At 38.6% G+C, this 19,296-nt stretch overlaps 1 protein-coding gene across 8 annotated transcripts in view; it reads left to right on the plus strand.

Annotated features, from left to right (window-relative positions):
- The window catches only part of LOC115212530 (orphan steroid hormone receptor 2), a 204,607-nt gene that overhangs the window by 95,455 nt on the left and 89,856 nt on the right, over positions 1-19,296 (plus strand). For all 8 annotated transcript variants that reach the window (XM_029781356.2, XM_029781357.2, XM_029781361.2 and 5 more), the window contains 2 exons: positions 2,833-2,962; positions 16,691-16,870. In XM_029781356.2, the coding sequence (XP_029637216.1) occupies positions 2,833-2,962; positions 16,691-16,870 (310 nt within the window). The remainder of the gene's footprint in view (positions 1-2,832; positions 2,963-16,690; positions 16,871-19,296) is intronic.

The raw sequence follows: 19,296 nt of genomic DNA on the forward strand, positions 1-19,296 counted from the left end.
GGTTCTGTATTTTCTGCGAGACTTTCGTATCATCTGCATAGCTTGCAAGGGTGGCTATCCGGGCACTTGAGGGCATATCTGAGAGGGCCACTATAAAAAAGTAGGGGTCCTAAGACAGTGCCCTGTGGAACATTGCTCATTATTTGTGTGTTCTTGGAGGTGGCTCCATTAGCCACTACTGCCTGACTTCTATCTTTCAGAAAGTCATGTAACCACTCTCCAAGTTTTTCAGCTATGCCTAGGTCACACAGTTTGTGGCATATCATGCCATGATCCACCTTGTCAAAAGCTTTTGCAAAATCAAGGTAGATTACGTCCACATTTGAGTTGTTGAGTAACTGCTTCAACACCCAGTCATAATGTTGTAAGAGCTGAGTCAGGCAGCTCCTACCTGGTCGAAAGCCATGCTGGGTATCACTCAGCAAGTTATTTTCTTCAAGGAATGCGATTAGTTTCCCTCTGATTATCCGTTCCATGACTTTGCTGATGTGTGAAGTCAGAGAGATAGGCCTATAGTTTTTGGCATCTGCTCTACTTCCTCCTTTATGGATCGAGCATACTATTCCCTCTTTCAGCTTGCTTGGCAGTCTGCCATTTTCAAGAAAGTTCTGGAACAAAATCTTTAGAGGTTTTGCCAGGGAACGCTTACACAATTTGAGGAGGTTGCTGGGAAACCATCAGGACCAGCAGTTGAGTTTGCGTCCACCTATGCCTTGTAGTATATCTTCTTCGCTGATGTTGATGTATTTCATCGTAACTGCCTCGCTGGTTATAGGTGAGGCGGCAAAGAAATCCACTGGTTCGTTGACTTGTCTCTGTTGACTTGTCTGTGTTCAGTCACTGATCTTAGTTGGACTGTCTGTGAGGGAGCCATCCTTTTGGAAGAGAGGTCCTATCTTGCAGTGTACTGAGGCTGTTTCTTTCGCATAATGAAAGAAGGCCTTTAGGGTTGACTTAATGTTTTTTATAACCAAGGTTTCTTTGTCTGCTGTCTCCCTCACATAGGATTGTTACAGCCTTTTTTTCAATCGCCATCAGTGTTGTTTTTAGGTGAGACCTTTCGCTACTTTTGGGATGTTGGTTGAGTCGATTTGCAACCTTTGTCCGTCATCTCACGAGGGTCTTCCTCTCCCCTGGAATGTTGTTCCTATTTGTGTTCCTATTTTAAGTGGTTGATGTTGAGGTGGAACTCCCTTTTGTTAATAACTAGGAAAATCTTGGACAGAGAAAGAATTTCATTTCTGTTGCAAATGATGGAGTAGTATGCTACGTGTTGGAGTTTAGAAGTGAAATACAATGAGGACAAGGAATAGTAGGTGCATTAGATGAACTGAGGTGGTGCTGGATGATAGTTCAGATTATCATAAACTGTTAGCATTATAGTAGAGATATAAATAATTGCACATCAATTGGTGGTAATTGATAACAGGGTTCTTTGTTGATCAGCATGATGGCTTTACTGTAAGTGTGGCCTTTGTGTGTATGTAGCAACAGTATTGCTTCAGTTATATGAGCAGTACACTAATGTGTGTTGTACTAAACCTTTTGTAGAATTTGATTTTACTTAGAGCATAAAGTGAATGAATAATTTGAAAGCTTATGTAAGTAAAATAGCTACTGATATTTTAAAGTCACTGTAACAGTAGAAACACCAATAATCAGCAAAAACAAGTGAAGACTTTTAATCCACAAAAAATTCAATATTGTTAAAATAAAAACATCAAAATCCAATTTTCAAGTGAAATCTATAAATACAAAAGTTTCAAAAGAAAAATAGATTAAACTACTAATACTCAGACTAATTAAGAATCAATTATTCATGTTCACTTTGTGTAAACAGATCTTTGATAATGAAAGTAATAAGAATTTGAAGATATTTGTACTGAAATCATTAATTAAAAATAAGGAGGGAATGAAGATGGTCTATATATGGAAAGTTGAAAGTAAATTGGTTTAATTTTCCCTCATATATTCTATCAAAGAGGGGAATTGAAATAAATGTACTCAAGGCAGAAAAAGAGATAATCAAACAATTGCTGACTGTTAGAGGAGCTTGGTGAGAATTAATGATAGACAGTTGAACTGTGATTCTTCAAGAGCTGAACTTGAGGAATAAGGAAGAAAGACTTTGGAAATCTTTATTGCAAATATACATGTGGAAGAGGTGTTTTATAAGAAGAGTGGAAGTGCAAACCTTACTTTCAAAATCAAGTTGAATTTAATTGACTTTACCCTAGACTGGTATGTTGGGCCAGTGATAGAAGACAGAAGGTTTGTATCCTGGAAGACATGCTAAATCTTCTTCATATCTCATGAGCTAATGAGGAAGCCTCTGTATGGTCACTCAACCTGCTAGAAATAGCAGCCAAATATTCCTTAAATCATACCTTACCAACTTAAATAAAGAACACCTTGGACAATATAGTCCCTCATATACATACAAATAGAAAGGATGGTCAAAGCTGGAAATCCTTTAATTGTTGGTCTGCTTGACTAGGGTTGACTTGGAGTTAAACAGCATATATAGTAAGATTTTCTTGGAAATTTACCTGTGAAGGATTAAATCTATTTATAAAGGAAATTTGTGTCTTACTATCTTCATGCTGCAGAATCTAGAGGTTTATGTCTTACTTAATTATTACTTGATGTTAAAATATTGTGCAAGGTACTGCATTTTATCAGGTTTGCTACCTTTCAGTTCTGAATCAGAACATTGTCCAAGAAATATTTCATTTATTTACTTTCAACTATGATTATTTTGAAATCTACTATAAAAATCATCTAACTTTTGATTTAACATTGCTAACAAAAACCAATTACGTTGTCTTTCAGGAATTGCAACATACTCAAAGACTGGAGCGTTTACGAGAAGAACAACAGGCTGTCAGGGATAAACTGACACAAAAACAGCAATTTGAACAGAATTTCAAGCCTTGCATTGTTTGTGGGGACAAAGCATCAGGTTAATATATTTTCTCTCTTCTTAAATTCTTCTGAAATTTTTCTTCAGGATGTTACTGGTTGGAAGCTTATAACATTTTTGAAACCTTCTCTCTTGGTGCTGCTTCTGATTTTCTGATGCAAAACTGTCAATTTGAAATGTTCATATTTAAATTACAACATTCTACAGTATGGTGTCATAAGAAATGTTTGTTAAGGTATATTCAAAACACCATCTTAACCCTGGGTAAAAGAACTAAAAAAATGATTTCCCACCTAATATTGTCAGTGTCACTAAAATATGTTTTCTGTCTCTCATATTGAAATAAATAGAGGGCAACGTTGTCCTTAGCACTTGTTTTTTTTTTGTTTGTTTTATCGCCAATATTGGTGCTTGTGATGCCAGTCAAACCAGCAGTTACTGTCTGGCTTTCCAATGTAGAGGAACTCCTCACAGTATTTGCATCTGTTAACACTTACAGCATTTGGGTAAGTCTTTGACCTCAGCCTGGGGCTTCATCTGTTTTGCTCTCTGGTAGTTTTCCCTGCACACCCCACAACAATTGTTGGTGGATGCTTTTTTCTGCCCTTTCCACATATGCCTCTTTTCATCATCCTGCTCAGCTGAGTGTTGTCTGCCAAAGTCAGTGTTCTTGTTTCTAAGATTGCCAACAAGTTTGTGGCAGAGTTTATCTAGCAGTGGAGTGATGTGGTTTGAAAAAACCCATCAATACATATGCCTTGTAGGCAGCCCACATAAAAAAACTTCATCACCAGGCGGTTAGGCCACTTGTAATGACGGCAACACTTTTTAAGTCAAGTCATTTAGTAATTTTTGTCTGTTCCAGCCGGGTGGGCATTATATTTTTTCATTGCCTTAGGACAAGGGAAAGGGACCCTTCTGTGTTCATTTGCATCGTATTGCTGTACATGTTCTTGTGGAGATGATATAAAGAAGGACAAAATTAAATAAATCAGTCTTTTGTCTTTCCAAACAAAGGCAGGCACATTTTTGTTGAACAAAACTTCTGACTCACCGCTTTCCATCTCATTATTTCTTTTCATGAGGGTCCTTGGGAATTCTCTTCTATTTGTCATTGCAGTACCACACATTTGAATATCTTTGTTGACAAGAAGATATTCCATGAGTTATACAGACATGTAAAATCTGTCAGTGTAGAGTGCATAGTTTTGTCTGGAATATTCATTTGTCATCCTCACAACTAAGTTTCCTGTAACACCAACGTTGTCAATTTCATTTGCATCATCTCTCCTTCTGGTATACATTTCTGCATTGCAGATGTATCTGTTTTCAGAATCACATAATAGAAAAAATTTTACCCCACCAACATATTGGCTTATTTTTCTATACTGCTTGAATAAAAACTTATTCTTCATGGGGATCATTCCCTCAACTAGTGATTATTCACAGTCAGGCACATAATGTTGTTTGAATTTATCAAGCAAGTGACTGAATATAGAACTAGTCTTGTACAGTTTATCATTCCTATCAATGTTCTGATTGTCCTCATTCACACAGTGTAGTAAAGACCAAATAGCATGAAATCTGTTGTGGCTAACAACCTCTGGAAAACCTGGGGTCAGTGATAGTAAGGCATCCTTTGACAACCAGTACTGTTCATAGTGATCCTTGCGCACCAGGATTTCCATGGTCACCTGGAAACCAAAAAACGCTTTCAGTTCTTCCAATATAAGTTTTCTTTCTCATGCAAAATTTTTGCTGAGAAATTATTCAGCTTCGCCTGAAACACATGTTCAGCTTGATTCTTAATTTCCTCAAGTAAAATATCCCATAAATCATCATCATCATCGTTTAGCGTCCGCTTTCCATGCTAGCATGGGTTGGACGGGTCAACTGGGGTCTGTGAAGCTGGAAGGCTTCGTCAGGCCCAGTCAGATCTGGCAGTGTTTCTACGGCTGGATGCCCTTCCTAACGCCAACCACTCCGCGAGTGTAGTGGGTGTTTTTTACGTGCCACCTGCACAGGTGCCAGACAGAGCTGGCGAACGGCCACGAACGGATGGTGCTTTTACGTGTCACCGGCACGGGGCCAGGCGATGCTGGCAACGGACACGAACAGATGGTGCTTTTACGTGCCACCGACACGGGGCCAGACAGAGCTGGCAAACGGCCACGAACGGACGGTGCTTTTACGTGTCACCGGCACGGGGGCCAGCCGAGGCTGGCAACAGACACGAACAGATGGTGCTTTTATGTGCCACCGACACGGGGCCAGACAGAGCTGGCAAACGGCCACGAACGGATGGTGCTTTTACGTGCCACCGACACGGGGCCAGACAAAGCTGGCAAACGGCCACGAACGGACGGTGCTTTTATTCCAGAATAAACTAAAATGATCAATTGGAGTGCTGTCTACATTTATAGTGTCAGGCATATTCTTGGGCCTTGGAGTATTTGGCATAAATTGGTACTCTGCAAAGCCTATTGTGTTTCTCTGCTATCCTGGAGGAGTATTGGCTTTTACTCTGGGCAGAAAACTGGGCCTACCACCTTGCCAGCTGCCATGTGGAGCGTGCCTGCTGTTCCTGCCATGAACATGAACATGCCTCCTATTCTGGTGACTGACAGGCACTGCACCATGCACATAATCTGGTAGCTGTACATTTTGTACAACAACGTAATTGTTGAGATCATCGCTATCACTTTCTGGGTTTGATTTTGGGTTCAGTCCCGTCCTATGGCACCTTGGGCAAATGTGTTCCTATATATATTTCTTTACTGCCCACAAGGGGCTAAACATAGAGGGGACAAACAAGGACAGACAAAGGGATTAAGTTGATTACATCAACCCCAGTGGGAAACTGGTACTTTATTTATCGACCCCGAAAGGATGAAAGGTAAAGTCGACCTTGGTGGAATTTGAACTCGGAACGTAACGACAGATGAAATACCACTAAGCATTTCGCCCAGCATGCTAACGTTTCTGCCAGCTCGCCACCAATATATTAATGTGTTCCTATATAGCCTCAAGCTGACCATAGCCTTGTGAGTGGATTTAGTAGATGGAAAATACATGTATGTATGTGTGTTGAACCCCTTATTCGCATAATCACCAAACCTGGAACTTAACTATGGTATATCTATATCACTTATTTAGCATTATTTAATTTTGACTTAATATATATAAAATAATGTTCTAATAGAAGCCAGTCAGCTACTCTGGCAACGATCATGCTTGGATGGTGCTCTCAGCGCTCCACTGGCACAGGTGCCAGTCTTCGAATTTGATTCGATTTCGATTTCACTTGCTTCAACTGGTCTTCGCATGCAGAGTTTAGTGTCCAATGAAGGAAAGATATGTATATGTGGGCTGGCTGCACCCCTGGTATAAGCCATGAGTTATTGTCTCACTTGGCTTGTTGTGTCTTCTCAAGCACTGCATATTTCCAAAGGTCTCAGTCACTAGTCATTGCTTCAGTGAGGCCTAATGTTCGAAGGTCATGCTTCACTACCTCATCTCAGGTCTTCCTGGATCTACCTCTTCCACAGGTTCCCTCAACCGCTAGGGTGTGGCACTTTTTCACACAGCTATCCTCATCCATTCTCGCCACCTGACCATACCAGCGCAGTCGTCTTTCTTGCACACCACATCTGATGCTTCTTAGGTCCAACTTTTCTCTCAAGTTACTTACACTCTGTCAAGTATGCACAATGACATTACACATCCATCGGAGCATACTGGCTTCATTCCTTGTGAGCTTATGTATGTCCTCAGCAGTCACGGTCCATGTGTCACTGCCATGTATCATGGGTGTTCGTACACATGCGTCATACAGTCTACCTTTTACTCTGGGTGAGAAGCCTTTTGTCACCAGCAGAGGTTAGAGCTCTCTGAACTTTGCCCAGGCTATTCTTATTCTAGCAGCTACACTTTCAGTGCACCCTCTCCTGCTACTGACTTGGGCACCTAGGTAACGGAAGTTATCAACTACTTATCGAAATTGAACCAATCCTATGACTGGCACCCGGCAGATGCCAGGACCCCTGGACTGGTGGTACGTAAAAAGCACTATCCGAATCATGGCCGAAGCCAGTGCCGCCTCAACTGGCTTCAGTGCCGGTGGCACGTAAAATGCACCAATCCGACCGTGGCCGTTGCCAGCCTCGCCTGGCACCTGTGTGGGTGGCACGTAAAAAGCACCCACTACACTCACGGAATGGTTGGCGTTAGGAAGAGCATCCAGCTGTAGAAACATTGCCAGATAAGACTGGAGCCTGGTGCAGCCTTCTGGCTTCCCAGATCCCTGGTCGAACTGTCCAACCCATGCTAGCATGGAGAACGGACGTTAAACGATGATGATGATGATGATGATGATATATATATATATATATATACTTGGTTGTTTCGCATGAAATGTCGCATTTTTAATTACTCGTTATTTCAGTCATTTAGAAACTCAGTTATGTATACATTGCATTTAATATTGACTCTTTTTCTTTTCCTAACATTATTGGTATACAAAATTTGTACCCACAGACCTTATGAAAATGATAACAACCAAATAATGTTGAGTGATTTTCTCGTATAAGTACAAAATGAGTCATTTTGCTGCTGAAGCTCTACGGAATATCAAGTGGGCTTTTGGTAATGGTTTTGTTGACATCAGAACTGTTCTGAGATGGTTCCAAAGCTCTTGTTCAGGAGATGATAGCTTTGAAAATAAATCAAGGGGTAGGCCAAAATCAGTTGTTCCGCATGAGGGATTAAATGCTCTGGTTGAACAAAATCTGAGAACAAAAATTCGTAAACTTTCATCAGAACTCCAAATATCTTGCACAACTGTTTTTGGACACCTGTAAAAAATTGGAAAAGTCAAGAAAACGAATAGGTTTGTTCCACATCAACTGAACAAGACACCTTGAAGTGTACTCCTTATTGCTTTCTTGACTGGAAGAAGACCATTTTTGCATCAAATCATTACTTGTGATGAGAAATGGATGCTCTTTGACAACAGCAGGAGAATAGGACAGTGATTAGATGCAGGAGAGTCACCTAAACACTACCCAAAACCACCATTGCACCCTAAAAAGTTAGTGATCTGCAAAAGGAGTTATTCATTATTCACTTATGCAACAAGGAAAAAATGGTAACAGTGACATTATATTGCCAGGAAATTGGTTGCATGCATGAGAATTTGCAAAAGAAGCAACCCAGGCTAGTGAATAGAGATGGCCCAATTTTTCTCCACGACAATGCACATCCTCACACTCCTCAAGCTATGGTCTAAAAGTTGCAAAGCCTGAATTAGGAGATTTTGCAACATCCTCCTTATTCCCCTGATATCTCTCCTACTGATCATCACTTATGAAGCATTTTGAACTTTTCATAAGCAATAAACTTTCTTAAATAGAGAAGAGATAATTGAAGCATTTGGACAGTTTATCATGGAATATATGCATAGAGAAACATTGGGCAAACATCATAAATGAACATGGATCATACTTTGATTAAATAAATCACTTCTCTAACACTTCTGAAACATTTTATTGTTATCTTTCAAATACGACATTTCATGTGAAACAACGTAATATATATGCTTTTATACTCACACACACACACACACACGGCATGTAAAAGGTAACTGTGCTGGTGACACATTAAAGGCACTCTTGCTAGTGACATGTGAAAGACACTTAGTACACACTATAGAACAGTTGGCATTAGAAAGGGCATCAAGGTGTAGAAATCAAGCCAAAAACACACCAGGGTCTGGTGCAGCTCTCCAGCTTACTTGTTCCAATCAAACCATCTAACTCATACCAGCATAATAAACAGACACTAAATGATGATGATAATGATGATGATGTGTATATATATATATATATATAATATATATATATATATATATATATATATATATATATATACACATCATCATCATTATCATCATCATTTAGTGTCTGTTTACTATGCTGGTATGGTATATATATATATATATATATGCCGCCTCGACTGGCTTCCGTGTCGGTGGCATGTAAAAAGCACCATCCGAATCGTGGCTGAAGCCAGAGCCGCCTCGACTGGCTTCCGTGTCGGTGGCATGTAAAAAGCACCATCCGAATCGTGGCTGAAGCCAGAGCCGCCTCGACTGGCTTCCGTGCCGGTGGCACGTAAAATGCACCAATCCGACCGTGGCCGATGCCAGCCTTGCCTGGCACCAGTGCAGGTGGCACGTAAAAAGCACCCACTACACTCATGGAGTGGTTAGCGTTAGGAAGGGCATCCAGCTGTAGAAACATTGCCAGATAAGACCGGAGCCTGGTGCAGCCTTCTGGCTTCCCAGATCCCCGGTCGAACCGTCCAATCCATGCTAGCATGGAGAACGGACGTTAAACGATGATGATGATGATATATATATACTTACATACACAACACACATATACACATGCATTTATAATATGCATGTATATGTTTGTGTACTCTTGTCTTGATATGGTGATAGTAGTGAATGAGTGTCACAGTTATTCAAGCAGTGTCCTTTATTTCCAATCTTCCCCACAGCCAGACGTGAAAACATGTCTGGCTGTGAGGGAAGAACTAGCTTGCTTGGAAATAGTTAAGGATTGGCACAGGAAGGACATCTGGCTAGAAAATCTGCCTCATTGAAATTCTGTCTGACCTATGTAAAAATGGATAAGTGGCAATTAAAATGAAGATGTATTATTAGAAATATGGTGAAAAAGTGTTACAGCTAAGATGATATTTTATTGGGATAGATACAGATATTTTATATTTGTACACCAGTAATTAACAATGCCAAACTTGAAACATTGATGTTTGGGATTCCTGATAGATGGCAACCCTGGACAAACTGGGTGTTTTCACTCCTTTTTACCATAAGAGAGATATTTTCTCTATGGTAACTGCTGTGAATTTGTCTTTTAGCACTTGAAATATGTTACAAACATTTCAACTAACCTAAATTTTTGCTTATGCCTAAACACTGCTTGACACTAACATTTCATTATTATAATAGTTGTTCAGCTGAGAACTGCCTCTGATCAAATAAAGTGTTCCTGCCATCACTATTCTGTACTAATTTTGTTAGATATAGTGTAACTTGAACTAACCTGTCTAATGTATTTTTTTAAGACAATTAGAATTATTTAAAGGAAATTTGGTTGCTATCTTTAGCTAGTTGACTGTCCACATAGAGTTTTTCTTGTTAGTTCTTCCACCTGTCACTGTAGTTACTGAATCTATTAGTTGAAAACCTTCAGTTTCCATCATTTCTACATTCTTGAGGTGAACTCGGGTGTCAAAACATATTTTGTTGTATCTTGGGAAGGTCATTATGCCAATAATAAACACATGCACTGATTCTATTTCACTTCTTTTATTGTTATTGGTCAGTTGGTTTATCATTTAACTGTAACTAATCAATTGTTTATTAATTGTTTGGTCAATCTGTCAATCAATCACATAGGTTTGTCAAAGTCCTTTCATTGTTATTCAAAACCTCATAAATGTCATGCCCCTCTCTGCTTCAAGTCTGCTAGATCTGGAGGAAGAGGCACTGTTCATGACTTTCATAGACCCTTCTTAGAACTGGTGAGCTTGATGCTGTTAATATTCTTCTTAAATCTTTGCTAGTCAGCACCTGAGGGAAACACATGGGCAAGGAAAAAATTTCAGAGGCTGAACTGTCAGGGAAGGAAAGGTTGGGTGCATTGATTAGTGCAGGGCTTGGATGTGGGCACAGCAAGTGTGATGAGAGGAGGAGGAGAGACAAGTGAGATGGGCATGCTTGAGCGGAGGTTGGCATAAGAGCAGCCAGTTCCAAGGAGCAGAGGCCATTATAGTAACTGCACAAAAATGAAGAGAGAGAGAGAGGAGACAGCATGCTTTTGGGCCAAAGGCAAGAGCATTTCTGTGAGTAACTTTATGCCAATCAATCAAGAGGTTTTTTGCTCAGTGTGGTGTAGGATGTGTGCAACTGTAGCACTGTCCCAGATGTGGGAGCAGGTTTGTAGTTATTAATTTTGGGAGAGCGGAAGTATTTTCTGCTTCTGAAAAGAAGGGCCAGTTATTGTGATGCGGTCAAGCCTTGTTAAAATTGGGCTTTTGCTGGAAAAGCTCCTTGGTGATAGTGAAGTTCATTATTTGGAGCTATTGCAAGGGCTCTAGATGTGTGCTGTTCATGATTTAATGAGAGTGTAGTGAGGTGGCATTTACTTGCTACAAGTAGTATTTATGTTACCTTGCTGTTGAAGAAGGTTGGCATATCTTCATTGGAAGATGCTTTTGAGGTAACTGTTTATAGAATCAGTGTGGGTTTAGTGTATAATATTGAGTTAGCTAGTGGATAATGCACAGTTAGAGAGGGAGGAAAGATAGTGTTATTTAGGACATACCAGCAAGCATGTCTTTGATGTATTTAAGGAGGAAAGTGGAAAACAAAAACCAAACACTGGAGCACATGCATTGGTGAACGAGGGACAGAAAGATCTCTGCCAATGTACACTATGTTAGTATAATCTGATAGGAAGCTGCCAGTCCAAAAGATGAAAGGTCAGTGAAGTCTATAGGCAAGAAGTTTTGATAGATTTGCTGATACAATTGAAAGCTTTACAACCACATTGTTTTCACCAAATTTTTCCATGTGAAGAACTTACTGGCATGTGATATGGCAGATTTGGCTTTATGAAAACCATATTGGTGGTCATCAAAAAGAGACATTCAAAGTTGAGAACCCTGTTGTTAAAGTTTGTCTCCTTTATCCTAAAGATATTGGATGTGAATGTGATAGGGCAATAGTTGGCAGGGTCAGAATCATTGCCTTTCTTTGTTGCTTGTTTCTTATGAGGAGAGACTGAAAAGTTTGGTGGGTATAGGGATTTGTTCTTGGTCACAACATCTGTGATGATAGAAGGAGTATTGTTTGGTGGTTCTGTTTATTTGAAGCAATTAAAAGTATTTTTGTATTTGGTGTGTGTTTATGCAGGATGATAGGCCAGGAAGAGTGGGTGAGAAAGATTTGAAAGAGATTTGACAAGAGTGTGCTGTGTGGAGTTGGTTGCACTGTGAGCAGTGAAAATGAACATGTACTGCTTAAAGAATCATTGTTGTTGTAAAAGGGATGATAAAAGAATTCTGTAAAGTTGGTGAAGCTGCAGTTCAGAGGGTTAGGGTAGCTTGAGGACTGTATAATACATGATGTAATCGTTGTAGTTTGGATAGTGGTCTTGCAGGAGTTCTGTTACTGGGTAAACACCACCATGTTTTGTGGACGTCATCATCATCATCATCATCATCGTTTAACGTCCAGTTTCCATGCTAGCATGGGTTTGATGGTTTGCCTGGGGTCTGGGAAGCCAGGAGGCTGCACCAGGCCCTGTCTGATCTGGCAGTGTTTCTACAGCTGGATGCCCTTCCTAATGCCAACCACTCCGTGAGTGTAGTGGGTGCTTTTTATGTGCCAGGTGAGGCTGGCAACGACCACAATTGGTTGGTGCTTATTATGTGCCACCGGATGAGTAAATGCAGGTGTTGTAAGCCTTTTTTTTTTCCTAAATATCTTCAACTTAACTATGAGTAAACCACTTGAGGGATATGAAGAAGTTGATTTCTTTGCTGTGTGCAGGATGTGGGATGACAAATCTGAAAGAAAAGATTCACTTAATCTCCTCATTATCTCTGATGGGTCAGGTGCAGAGCACAAATACACAAAACTGGTGAAGTTGTGATCAGTTGGCTGTAGGTGGCATTATGTGGTATATGGGTATCTGGTGGGTAATTTCAGTGATTGGATGACTGAACGGTGTGGTGATACTTAAAATTTAATTGAGATTGAGTTTGGAAGTGAGGAAAAGATCAGGAAAATTTGGAGTACCTCTGTGTTAATTTTGGACGAAACAAATTGATGTAGAGAGTTGGGGATTGCAAAAGTTTTGGTTTCTGTACAGGTGCCATCAGTGTAAGATGCATGAGAGAACCATAAAGAGTTGTGAGCTTGAAGTCCCTGTGGACTGTGACTTTGGAAAGGAGTGAAGTAAGAAATATGTTCTCAAAGCAGGAGACAATATGATCAAAGAAATGCTGATGGTTTGAGCTGTGGGGACAGCATATGTGTCTGTGGGAGTGTGTGAAGAGAGATTTTGAGCCAGAGTGATTGAAAATCATTATTGCTACATCAGTAATCTGTAATAACATATTCCACCATTCTGAGTCTGATTAGTTGAGTGAACCACTATCATGGCACCAACTTATTGTGATACATTGCAGTAACTCCCCCTCGTGATTCTGAATCTTCATATCATCAGTTTTTTTTACTCACTCTCTTCTGTGTCTGGCTACACTATTACAATGTTCAGTAACTAGCATAGTGATACAGTTTAATTTTATTTCCATTGTTTTGTCACAAATCACTGTTACATTCGTATCATGTTAGGCATACTTTTGTGCATTATCATCCTAATACATTCTCTCAGGCTTCCATTCACCTCATGTTTCTCATTTACAAACTGGCTGCACATTATATATTCCTTTGCTAGGTATACTAGATAGCTTTTTAGTCTCAAGATATGGTTTCTTTGTTTAAATCTTGTTTTTTTTCATGCTAGCATCTGTTGAACATAGAATTATTTGATGCAAAAGTTTTGTGGCTGGTTGTTCTTTCTGTTGCTAATCTTTATCTGTTTTCAAGTAATGGATTTGTTTTTATTCCAGAGGTCTTTAAGAGTGGAGAACTACAAGGAATGTCAACATCACTACTCTTTCATTCATAAAATCACATACATTCACACACTCATAAGGCATTTTGCAGTTTCTGTCTGCTAGATTCCTTCACGAAACATTGGTCAGACTGGGCTGTAGTTGAAAGCATCCTAGGTGATGCATATTGGGACTAAATGCAAAACCATATGGTTGTAAAGCAAAATTCTTGTGAATAAAAAATTCTTTTGCCATAATTCTAAAGGTCAAATAAAATTCCATGTGTTCCATTAACTGTTGAAAAGTAGAACCACTCAATGAAGTAATTTCATATTTAGACCTTTAATAAGTATATAGGAATAAATGTTCAATAATATATAAATATATTCCAAAGTTAAATCGATCAATGGAAATTGCAGCTGATTTACCAGTGCCGGTGGCATGTAAGAGAACCATCCGATAGTGGCCGTTGCCAGCGGTGGCATGTAAAAAGCACCATCCGTTCGTGGCCGTTGCCAGCCTCGCCTGGCACCTGTGCAGGTGGCACGTAAAAAGCACCCACTACACTCACGGAGTGGTTGGCGTTAGGAAGGGCATCCAGCTGTAGAAACACTGCCAGATCAGACTGGGCCTGATGCAGCCTTCTGGCTTCACAGACCCCAGTTGAACCGTCCGGATGCTAAATGATGATGATGATGATGTAAGCTGGCAGAAACAATTGTGTTGATGTAAATATTTTGTTTTATATAATCACCTTAATTATCAAATGTACATCGACAGCATTAACCCTTTATATATATATATATATATCTTAATTTTCTGGATCTGGTGGAAGGGGCAAGTACTCATGGCCATTGCAGACCCTCCTACGCCAGTAAGATTGACACCATTGATGCTCCTCTTGAATCTTTTTCAAGCCAAAACTTGTAGGAAATACTTGAGCAGGAAGGCAATTTATATGAGATGACAGGAGACTAAGTGAATTTTGTGATTGACTAATGTGGGGATATCTAGAATGTGAAAATATCTAATTATTTCTTTTCATTTACACTAAATGATAGATGTTTAGATTCCGTGTTTGCTAAGCATTTCCTTTATTTTTGCTCTACTATTGCATGTTTCTTTTGAGTCACATTGAAATCATAGTTTTACCACAAAATTTTATTAATATGTTATTGTTAAATAATGAAATGTCTGAGAAAAATTATTATTAATAAGATTCTAAATTCAGCCTATTAACATCTTTAGAAGTAAAGCAATTTCTTTTTTAATTTAAACCTATATATAATTTTTATCAGTTTTATTTCTAGTTGGTGTGTTCATAGTACCGGACTAGATTCAAACTTGGAATCTTTATTTTTTTAACCTTAAAGATACAAGAGCACTTAATCACTAGGTCACTGACCTTGTGGTTTAGAGTGTTTCTAGATATTTGATGATAATCAGAAACCAAGCCAATTGAAATAGAATCTAGATGTAAATGTAAGAAATAAAAATAAATAAATGTAATTTCTAAAGATTAAGTTAATAAAATAAACACTAGTTTGAAAAATGATCATATGAATTATTACTGTTGCTGTTATTATTGATATTTTGCAGAGATTTTATAGCAGCCTGTATTAGATGCTGTTGATGTTTATGTCAAATGTAGAATTTTTGTTGTGCAATGTTCACTGCTAAGAACAAACATCTGTGTTTCACCTTTATTTATGTAAATCATGTAAAATTCATTTGAATGATAGTTTCGAGATAAATTTCCAAATACTTATAGTTATTTCTTGAATGACCTGTGTATGTTGTGATCTTTCTCTATATATCATTGTCTTACCTTTTCATAATTACTTATTCATTTGATATCTCACAAACATTGCTGTATTGCTGACATAAGAGAAATTGGACATTTGATTTCAGACCAGCAGTTTAGCTCCTAAATCCTGGTATAACTTTTGTTATGGAATTGTGGATTTACTTTGCAAGTAATGTACTTTTTCCACCCTTCTCTATAACAATAATTTCATTTAATTTTGGAAAGAAAGCAACAAAGAGTTCTCAACTGACTTAAATCTCTGATCAATTTATAAAAATCAGAACCCCTATTGCTTATATTCGCATGCTTCGTAGAAACATGAATATCCTAATATGTTTTTATTCAAATAAACTCATGAGACTTCATTCCTTTGTGAGAAATTATTGAGCTTTAAGGATTGGAAATCAGTGGATAAAGAACTCACAAGAACTGGATGGTTTAAGTATTAGATTACTGAATCAAAACTAAAGAGTTTAAATTTGATCCTAGTATTTAGTTGTGATTAGGAAAAGTATTACCATAAATCCTCAAGTATAATCCGCACTTTTTTCCCAAAATTTAAAGGTAAAAATTCCTTGTGTGTACTATATATGAGGTTAAAAATGAAAATTATTTTCTAAGCACTGTCCGAGTCTCTATTTGCTGTCCGGTAATGTTTATTCAGACGTATTTTGTGATGTCGGGTGTGAAAATACTTTAAGCTAAACCTGAAAGCAATGAAGTCATAAAAGAATCATCCATAACTTGCAATAAGCAACATTTATTAAATGTTATTAGTTATTTCTTTATTTTCTGCAAACAAAATGCACAAAAAAGCTACACGTTTGCATTATGTTATGTGTACAATAATAATAAAGGTTGTTACCGTATACATATTTACAAACCAAGGACGTTATTTAGACCTCCTTGACTCAAGTTAGAGAAGAGGTACGTATTATACACAAGGTTTAGGTTTTTCAGAGGTACAGCCCCCTAAAAATCCCCTGCGTATTATACTCAAGAGCGGACTATACTCAAGGATTTACGGAACTTACTCTGATCAATTTCATTATGAGTAGACTCCACCAGCTGTTCAATGTATAGTTGAACAGTTGGTGTTAAGAAGGGTACTGGGCACCATATTTCTTTTCACAGTTGATTTGCAGCATCATCCTATTCATATTAATATAAAAATAGAAGTAAACTCATATCAAAACAAAAAAGAAAAAAAAATCTAATGCTATATATCTCACTGTTATATTTTTCAGGCCGTCACTATGGTGCAATTAGTTGTGAAGGATGCAAAGGTTTCTTTAAAAGAAGTATTCGGAAACAGCTGGGCTATGCCTGTCGGGGTAACAAAGATTGCCCAGTCACAAAAATGCATCGTAATCGCTGTCAGTTTTGTCGTCTACAGAAGTGCCTTGCAGTTGGCATGCGTTCTGAATGTAAGTTTAATTTTCTTTTATGTTTAAATCTCAAGTTTTTCTTTGTCTTTACTGGATAGAAGAACTGATTGAGCATGTGATCATCTCATACCAAAAAAAGAATATCTTCCAATGTAGCTTGAAATGTGTTGATTAATAAAAATAGTAATTATTGAAATTTCTATACTGTACATGATTGGCGTAGATTTACCTATCCAGATTTAGGAAATATCTATGTTTTGTTTATTGAAATCCTAAAACTGTCTTGATTTCTTGTTGAACAAAGAGTGGCATGCAATCTGATAGGATGGAACATTTAAATGTTTTATGCTATCCATTGGTTTGGAAAATGTTAGCGTCATTCCTGGAGTCAAATTAGGAATGAAATGATCTTCACAAGAAAGTGTTAATTACAGTAAAAAATTAAAATATCTTGAAGATACAGATAAATGAAGTAAATTACAGAGTGTGATATTAGATCTTTTTCTCTTGTTTTACTTGCAAAAAGAAAAAAATAGAAACATTCATTAAAACTTATCTAGTTGAATATGTGGGAAGGAAATGAAACCAGTTTTGGGAAGTCTTTCTATAGATGGGCTATTTTTGTTTTCTCCTCTTTTTATTTTTAAGACCAAGGTTCTTGTAGAAAGACCAGGGGTCTAGTAAGCAAGAAAACAGACAAGACTCTACTCACTTTAGGTAAATGGCCCTGCTCAATTTGTAGGAAAGGTGTAGGCAGGAATTCCATACAAGATATCCAGTGCAACTGTGTACACACAGGAGGTGTAGTGGAATAATAGGGAGGCTAACAGAGAAAGTAGAGATTGTGTATGTATAAGATGCACAGGAGCCATCAAGTCTACAGATACATTAGAAATTGATTTTTTTAAACATCCCGGAAGCTCTCTAGAGGCAGTGGATAATTTCTGCTACCTAGGGCTTCTAATCAGTAGTGGAGGGGGATGTTCAGAAGGTGCTATTGCTAGAATGATAAGATGAAGAAAATTCAGAGAGCTTTTACCTCTCTTGGCAGCTAAAGGTCTCTCTCTTGAAGTGAAAAAAAAATAAAAAGATTGCATGATGTATTTGTAGAAACTGCAATGCTACACAGCAGAGGACATGCAAAGAAGTAGAGAAAAATGAAGCTAGTATACTCTGCTGGGTGTGTAATGTCAATGTACACATGCAGCAGAGTGCTAATGTATTGAGAGAAAAGTTAGGCATATGAGGAATTAGATGCAGTGTGCTAGAGAGAAGACTGTGCTGATTTAGATATGCGATGTATACAGCTGTGGACAGTTGCATAAAGAAGTACCTTTCACTTAAAGTAGATGAAACTTGTAGAAGAGGGAAACTCAGGAAGACATGGGATGAAGTATTGAAGGCTGATCTCAAGAGGTTGAGCCTTAAGATATCTGATGCCTTGCTGTACTCTAGAAGACTTGTCCAGCACAGCAGAATTGATATCCTAAAACCACCTTAGTAATGCTTGTCCATGAGGGGCTCTATCCCACCCCCCACCTCCATCCTCTCTGACCTGACTATTTTTCTCCCCATATTTCATCCCTTAATACCCACCACTTCTCTATCACCTGAGAGCTGAGTGGGCACATTCTACATCATCTCAGTTGCCCCCCCCCACCCCCCCGTGAACCATTTCCATTTCCCATTATCTCCCCCCACAAACCTCTGCTCTACATCATTCGGTCTTTTGCTACTGTCACTGCTTCCCTACCTACTCATCCAGTCCCAAACTTCTGTATCACCTATCTTATTCTCCCTGCCATATCCCACAAGGGCATGTCTCAACACATCTTCACCACCATCTCTCTCACTATTGCTCTCTTTATCTTACCTCTTATCCACTTTTACACTCTGACTCACCCACTCTCTTTAATTATTCCCTAACTCATTCTCCTTTCTTTTCCGACTGGACTATCCACGTATCTACTCTGCTACAAGACATCTAACTATGTCCCTCCACACCTTTAATCTCTCAACTGGCACAAAGCCACCTCTGCCTCAATACTACTCAACCCCCACTCCCAGCCAAGGAGTTTTGTCTCGCAAGTTGCTTGATGACCCTCTTGGTGCTGGTGGCAAGTAAAAACACCCAGAACACTTGGTAAAGTGGTTAGCATTAGGAAGGGCATCCAGCCATGGAAACCATGCCAAAACAGACAATGGTTCCTGGTGTGGTTCCTAGCATGGAAAACAGATGTTGATGATGATGATGATGATCTCACTACTAATATCTCCAATTTCTTATTACTTTCATCATCAAAAGACCTGTTTACATAGAGTGACCATGAATAAGTAATTGGTTTTTCTTTTGTCTGAATATTAGTGGTATATTCTGATTTTGTTTGTAAAATATATCTACACATATGCACAGAATTTAGAGGAAACTACTTTTGATGATCAAATATTCATATATTGCTGTTTCA

Source organism: Octopus sinensis, linkage group LG1 (assembly GCF_006345805.1).
Source record: "Octopus sinensis linkage group LG1, ASM634580v1, whole genome shotgun sequence".
Classification (NCBI taxonomy): domain Eukaryota; kingdom Metazoa; phylum Mollusca; class Cephalopoda; order Octopoda; family Octopodidae; genus Octopus; species Octopus sinensis.